The 7,729-nt window shown below is 37.7% G+C and overlaps 1 protein-coding gene across 1 annotated transcript in view; it reads right to left on the reverse strand.

The window, feature by feature from the left end:
• PCM1 (pericentriolar material 1) overlaps window positions 1-7,729 on the reverse strand; it is a 161,684-nt gene that overhangs the window by 131,542 nt on the left and 22,413 nt on the right. Inside the window, exons 2-3 of the mRNA XM_006893547.1 lie at window positions 7,083-7,202; window positions 5,482-5,727 (exon numbers count right to left, since the gene is read on the reverse strand). Of these exons, the coding sequence (XP_006893609.1) occupies window positions 5,482-5,727; window positions 7,083-7,178 (342 nt within the window). The 5' untranslated portion in view covers window positions 7,179-7,202. The remainder of the gene's footprint in view (window positions 1-5,481; window positions 5,728-7,082; window positions 7,203-7,729) is intronic.

The following is a 7,729-nucleotide window of genomic DNA, read 5'->3' on the forward strand; positions in this document are numbered from 1 at the left end:
CTCAAAGGCATCAATTTTTCTTCTGTCTTCCTTAGTCACTGTCCGGCTCTCAGATGCACAGCAAGTGATCAGAAAGATCATGGGCTAAATCAGTCACTCCTAAGTCCTAAAACTGACATCATTACTCCTCAAAAATTTGGAGAGGTCCCTAACGGCAGACTTTGCCAGTGCAATGAGTCTCCTTATTTTCTGACTGCTAGTACCAGGGCTGTTTGTTTACTGTGGATCCAAGATGGAAGTTTTAACAGTTCAATCTCTTGTCCATCCATTTTCATGCTGCTATCAGTCCAGTGATAAGAACCTTTGTTTTCTTGACATTGAGAATGCAATTTGTAAAGAAGACTGCATTTTATCTTCTACAAGTGCTCCTAACTTCCAGCAAGCAAGGTTGTGTCATCTGCATAATGTAGGTTATTGATGAGTCTCCCTCCAATCCTGATGCCACTCTCTTCATAGACTCACTCCATCTTCTCAAATAATTTGCTCAGCACATAGACTGAATAGATAAGAAAGAATATAACTCTTGACACTCTCTCTTCTTTATTTTAAACCATGCAATGTTCCCTTCCTCTGTTAACACAGCCTTCTGCTCCAGGTATAGGTTCCACATGAGGACAATCAAGTGCTCTGGGATTTCCCACTCTTCTCAATGACAGTCACTACTTGGTATACTTCACATAGTCAAATGCCTTTGCATAGTCAATAAAGCACAAATAGACATTCTTTTGGTATTCTTTACTTTCAGCCAGGATTCTTCTGACATCAGTAAGGATATCCCTTGTGCCATGGCCTCTTCTAAATCCTGCATGAACTTCTGGCAGTTCCCTATCTATGTACTGTTCTAGCCGTTTTTTCGAATGATCTTCAGCAGTACTTTGCCTGCATGTTATTATACTGTTCGATAGTTTCCACATTCAGTTGGATCACCTTTCTTGGAAATACAGACCTTTTCCAATCCGTCGGCCAGACAGCTGTCTTCCAAATTTCCTGGTATAGAGTGGTGAGAGTACCCAAGGCTGCATCTGTTAATTGAAACAAGTCAACTGGTATTCCATAGATTCCTTGGGCCTTATTAATGCACCTTCTACTTCCTCTTTCATTACCATTGATTCTTGCTTATATGTTACTTCCTGAAATTGTTCAGTGTCAATTAGTTCTTTTTGGTACAGTGATTCTGTTTATTTCCTCCATCTTCTTTTGATGCTTTCTGGGTCATTCAATATATTGCCCATAGCATCTTTCAATATTGCGACTTGAGGTTTAAATTTGTTTTGGTTCTCTCAGCTCGAGAAATGCAGAGCGAGTTCTTCCTTTTTTATTTGCCAATTCCCACTCTCTGCACTTACACTATAATACTCTTCTTTATCCTTTCGAGGTGCCCTTTGAAATCGTATGTTCTTTGTTTTAGCTTCTTGATGCTACAGTGGAATTTGTAGTGTCTTTTCTGACATCCATGCCAGGTTTTTCTTTCTCCTGTTTTTATAATAATCTTTTATTTTTTTTTCATGGATGATATCTTTGCTATCATCTCACAACTCACCCGGTCTTTCATCTTGGTGTTCAATGCTTTAAATCTAATTCTAAGATGATCTTAAAATTCAGATGGAATAGATTCAAGATCTTATCTTGTTTTCCTGCAGTCCTTCAGCCTCAATTGAAACTTGCACATGAGCTCTAGTGGCTAAGTGGTAAGATGCTGTGCTGCAATCCTGAGTACACAGAGTTTTAATCTCACAAACTGCTGCATTAGTGAAGGATGGGGAATCTCTTCCTGTACAATTAACTGCTTCTGAAAACTTGCCAGAGGGTCAGCTATGGGTCGGTTCCAACTTGACAATACACAACAACACGAGTAATTGACGGTCTGACCCACAGTCCGCTGCTGGCTTAGCTTTAACCGACAACATTGAGCTTCTCCAAAGATTTCGTCCATACATATGGTCAATCTGCTTCCTATACAGCCCATCAGGTGAGATCCGTGTGCAGTCACCATTTTTTTTAAATGGTATTTGCAATGAATAAATATTGAAAATATAAAATTCATCTATCTGAAATAGTACCCAATTCAGTGCCTAGAACATAACAGCTGCTCAATTATTAGCAGATAAATTAATATTTAACATTATAATCACATTCAGCCACAACTTGTTATGATCCACAGAGTCAAATGCCTTTGCATAGTTAATAAATCACAAATAGATATTCTTCTGGTATTCCTTACTTTTTAGCCAGGATCCATCTGACATCAGTATGGTATTTCCTGGTGCCACAGCCTCTTCTAAATCCTGCTTGAAATTCTGGCTGTGCCCTATCTACATACTTTTCTAGCAGTTTTTGAATAATCTTCAGCAGTATTTTGCTTGCATGTGATATTAATGACATTGTTCAATAGTTTCCACATTCAGTTGGATCATCTTTCTTGAGAATGGGAAGAAATACGGACCTCTTCCAACCTATTGGTCAGACAACTGTCCTCCAAATATCCTGGAATAGACTTGTGAGCGTAATCAAAGCATATATATAAATCAAGCCAATTGGTGTCCCATAGATTGCTGGAGCTTTATATTTTGCCAGTACCTTCAAAGCAGCTTCTACTTCCTCCTTCATTACCACTGCTCCTGTTCAAATAAACTTCCTGAAAAATTTCACTGTCAATCAATTCTTTCTAGTACAGTGATTCTGCGTATTCCCTCCATCTTCTTTTTGATGATGAGTAATTCAATATATCGTCCACAGCAGCTTTCAATATTGTGAAATGCGGCTTAAATTTGCTTTTCATTTCTTTCAGCTTAAGAAATGCAGAGTGGCTAACATTGAGAAGAATGAGAAACCCAGAACACTTAACTGTGCTCATATGGATCCTACACCTGGACCAAGAGACTGTTCTATGAATAGAGCAAGGGAACACTGCATGGTTCAAAACTGAGAAGAGCATAATGCTTCAGGGTTGTATTCGCTCTTCATATCTATTCCATTTGCATGTGGTTTTGTTATGTGCCATCGAGTTGCTTGAAACTCATAGCGACCCTATGTACAACAGCCCTAAACACTGCTCTATCCTGTGCCAATTATATTGTCTTTGACACATCTGCTCCCATTATCCCAGTCACTGAATCAATTCATTTAATCACGAGTCGTCTTCTTCTGCGCTGTCCTTCCACCATGACATCCCTTTCCAAGGACTGGTCCCTACTTGCAACATGTCCAAAGCATGTCAGAAGAAGAGATGAAGGAGCTTGCAACTCATAGTGACCCTATGTACAACAGCTCTAAACCCTGCTCTATCCTGTGCCAATCACATTGCCTCTGACACACCCATCCCGATTACCCCAGTCACTGAATCAATCCACCTCACAGAGGGTCTTCCCCTCCTGCACCGTCCCTCCACCCTACCAAGCATGATGTCCCTCTCCAAGGACCTGTCTCTCCTTACAACATGTCCAAAATATGTCAGACGAAGCCCCAGAATCCTTGCCTGGTTTAACCTTCTCTAGGATGGATCTGTTTGTTTTCTTAGCAGTCCATGGAACATTCAATACTCTTCTCCAGCACCACAGCTCAAAGGTATCAATTCTCCTTCTATCCTCCCTAGTCATTGTCCAACTCTCTGATGCATAACAAGTGATTGCAAAGACCATGGTTGTATCAGGCGCATCTCAGTCTCCAGAGAGACACCGTTGCTCTTGAGTACTTTAGAGAGGTCCCTAATGGCAGACTTTTCCATCGCAATACATTTTTTTATTTCCTGGCTGCTGGTGCCAAGAGTGTTGACCATGAAGCCGAGCAAACTGAAGCTGTGAACAATCTCAATCTCTTCGCCATCCATCAGGCCAGGAGCTGATTGTGGAACAAACCACCAACTACTCATATTCAAGTTCAAGCTGAAGCTGAGGAAAAATAAACCGAATCCACAGGAGCCAAAATATGACTGTAATTTCATCCCAGCTGAATTTCAGAATCATCTTAGGAACAGGTTTGAGGCCTTGAACCCTAATGAGCGAAGACCAGATGAGTTGTGGGAGGATGTTAAATGTATCATCCAGGAAGAGTGCAAACAGTCATTACAAAGACAGAAGAGGAAGAAAAAAACCAAAATGGATGTCAGAAGAAACTCTGAAGATTGCACTGGAACGTAGAGAAGCCAAAGCACAAGGAAGAATTCAAGAGCTGAACAGAAGATTCCAAAAGGCAGCACAGAATGACAAAGCAAAATATTACAATGAAATGTGCGAGCTAGAGTCAGAAAATCAAAAGGGCAGAACTAGTTCAGCATTTCTTAAGCTCAAGGAACTGAAGAACAAATTCAAACCTCAAGTTGCTATAATCAAGATGCTTTAGGCAGAATGTTAAATGATCCAAGAGGTTATCAAAAGAAGATGGAAGGAATATACTGAGTCATTGTATCGAAAGGAATTGGCAGATATAGAAGAATTAAATGAAATAACATTTGAGCAAGTTTGCTATCAGTAGTCAGGAAACAAAGAGATGCAGTGCACTGGGAAAATGTGCAGCTAGAGAACTCTCCAAATTACTGAGGAGTCAGTTTGATGTCACTTTGAGAACTACATGCATTTGATTTAAGCCACAGTCTTTCTGATAACTTGCTATGCCTCGGAGAGCTGGACAATAAATAAGGATGACAGAAAAAGAATTGACCCCTTTTGAGCTATGGTGGTAAAGACAAGCACTGAATATCCCATGGACAGCAAGAGAAAAAAGGGTGGGGGGCAGCTGGAGTGCTCTTTGAAGGCAAGAATAATGAGGCTTTGCTCCATATACTTTGGGCATGTTGCTAGGAAGGGCTACTCTTTGGAGAAAGACATGATGCTGGGAAAAGTGGAAGGTTGGCAAGGGAGAGTAAGACCCTAAACCAGGCGTATTCACACGGTGACTGCTGCAATGGCCTCTAATGTGTCAGAAAGTGTGAGGATGGCACAAGCTAGAAGGTTCAGATCTTTTGTAAATAGGGGCACTAATAGCTATACTCAACTTGACAGCACTTAACAACAATAATCATATTAGACTTGAATCAACTATTACATAGTTGAAAACCTGATTATCTCCGTAAAATAGATTTGAGAGTAAACTCATTGTTAAGAAAAGTTATCATTTGTACTTTTTTAAAATAACAAACTTTACACTAACGTGCTTATAAATGCAAAGCAGTTTAGTTCATTATTCTAAACTTAAAGGTAATCTTAAGGCAATGTTAAATACACTAACTGGAAATTTTCAATTTGTTCAAATAATATTCAATTACTAAGCATGCAAAATTTAGTTTTATAATGAAATAATTTTAGTCAAATAGCATGATAATGAGAACAAAAAGAATTTGTTTTCAGCAAGGTTAGAAATAAGACTTCATTTTTGTCCAAAGAATATATTCCTTCTACTAAAACTACTACCAAGGATCAACTACCAAAATGTGTTAACAGCCCCAAATTTTTAAAACTTAGAGTTTGATTTACAAAATTCACAAACCTGATCTAAATCACTGAAGTTTATTCGCTGTTTAAGTTTCTCTAATTCAGCTTGCTCTGGAACAGACATCTGAGTCATGTATCTACTATGTGGAAATGTATGTGGAGTCTTTGTTCTTCGCCTTCCAACTCCTGGTGACGACTCAGGAGAAATATCATTAGTTACCCTTTTATCACTTTCTGCACCAAACTTTTTCTTATTTTTTTCTGATGATCTATTTGCCTTCTTCTGTTGGCCACTCCAATCCTTCAAAATGTAAAAGCAAAAGTTAACATGGTTTTAATATAAATAATAATTCAGTATGCTTAAAAAAAACGGTCCACCTCAAAACTAAAGGGTTTTGTAAAACATGTACAAAAATAGGTGGTTTTAAAAACATTTACTTCTATCAACCTATTTTCTCCCTCATTAAATCTATCCCAAATGAAACTGCATAATCTGTCCTTCAAGGAGATCTGGTAGTATAAGGTGTTGTACTGCCAACCCAAAGGTGGCAACTCTTTATTGGTTTGAACCCACCAGACTCTGAGGGAGAAAGATGGACAATCTCTAGTAACATTTTCAGCTTTCCAAAAGCCCACTGGAGGGTCAGTTATGAGTTGGTTCTGACATGAAAGAACAAGAGAAAGTGAGAATGTACCGTTCAGAAAATAATCTCTAAAGTAGCTTTACTTTTAAAACAAAATTAGAACCAACATACATAAAATAGGTAAACAATGCCAGACATTTAACAAGCAATACTACTGTTTTTTCTTTGTAGACAATAATGTACAAGATATACATATGATATAAAATGGCAAAAAAATTACTATTTTAACTAGAAAATGGTATTTGTTTATTATACACACACAACCAAACTCAGCCAACTCTGTTTTTGTTATGTGCCCTTGAGTCAAAACTGACTCACACCTGACCCTCCAGGTGGTTGGTTTTCACAGGCTGTACCTACAAAGCAGGAGACTGTTCATCTTTCTTCCACCGAGCAGCTGGTGGATCTGAAATCATCTGTCTTTGGAATGGCAGCACAATTCCTTATTCACTAGACCACTAACATTCCCTCAGTCAATTACAAGGTTGATTTATAACCATATTACTTATACTTGAAGTAATCTTTTTAATTATTTCTATCTAAAAACTTTTTGAACTATATTACTCATTTAAAACAAACTCCTTCTTATACCGCTCCTCCACTCCAATCCACAGGTGTTGGGATGTGCGTACGTGTAGTCAGACCAACCTCTTGCACCACTTAAACCATTCCCTTTCTGGTCATAGATGACTGAGCTTGAGATTCATATCTAATGCAAACAAGGATAATCATACCTTAAAATTTCAACTATAGATGAAGAGGTAATTAATCAACATATAAAAATGCAATCATAATAAAAAATCTCTAGAATGGTTAAGCCAGTCAATGAGCTCCCTAGAAAAGGAAGAAACTAATAGCCTAAAACCTCTTAATATTTGGCCAGCAAGAAAAAATGTTCTTACACAGAGGCTAAGTGAGTTACATTTGGCTAAATCAGGGAAAATTCATGTTTTAAAATTAGTAGCTAGCATACTGTCAACAATAAGATATCACACCGTATAATATATCATACCATATTATTGAGTCGGTCATCAACAATTTCATTGCTCCAGTTTGGTAAATCTGGATCATTAGTGCCTTCTTGAAAAGGACTTCCTCCTGTAGCCATATTATCTTTTTAACAATTGATTTTCTGCAAAACAAATAAAAACTAAGCCTCTTAACACAAAAAAACCAAAGGTCTATTTTTAAATCACTCTGTAAAACTTAACAGTATAAAGAAATCTCCTGAAAGCTAATTTTGGTTAAAAAGTGTTCTACCAATCACAAATCAGACAAATTTATTTAGCTGATATAGACATATTACATATAATGTGAGACTTAACAAAGATCTATTACCAAACTTGATTACTAACTTGCTCAAAGCCATCAGTTTAATAGTCTTAAAACCACAGAACTAAATTAAATAAAGAAAATAAAGTTGCTAGAGTGGTAGGAAGGGGAACAAACACCTCCCTGCTGTGTACTGGTCTGTATACTTTAAGATTATTTACTTAATTCCTTCAACACAGTCCTAAAAGACAGAGTAATGAGGCAAGGGATAAAGTTATTTACAGCTAGAGCACATCTCTAGGGATAAAAGGTATTTCAAGGACTACCACATTAGTTTGTATTAAAATTCAACAGTAATAAAAATACTCTGCATAAAATAGAAAGTTT

This window comes from Elephantulus edwardii, unplaced genomic scaffold (assembly GCF_000299155.1).
Source record: "Elephantulus edwardii isolate Elephantulus edwardi_28Jun2011 unplaced genomic scaffold, EleEdw1.0 scaffold00128, whole genome shotgun sequence".
Classification (NCBI taxonomy): domain Eukaryota; kingdom Metazoa; phylum Chordata; class Mammalia; order Macroscelidea; family Macroscelididae; genus Elephantulus; species Elephantulus edwardii.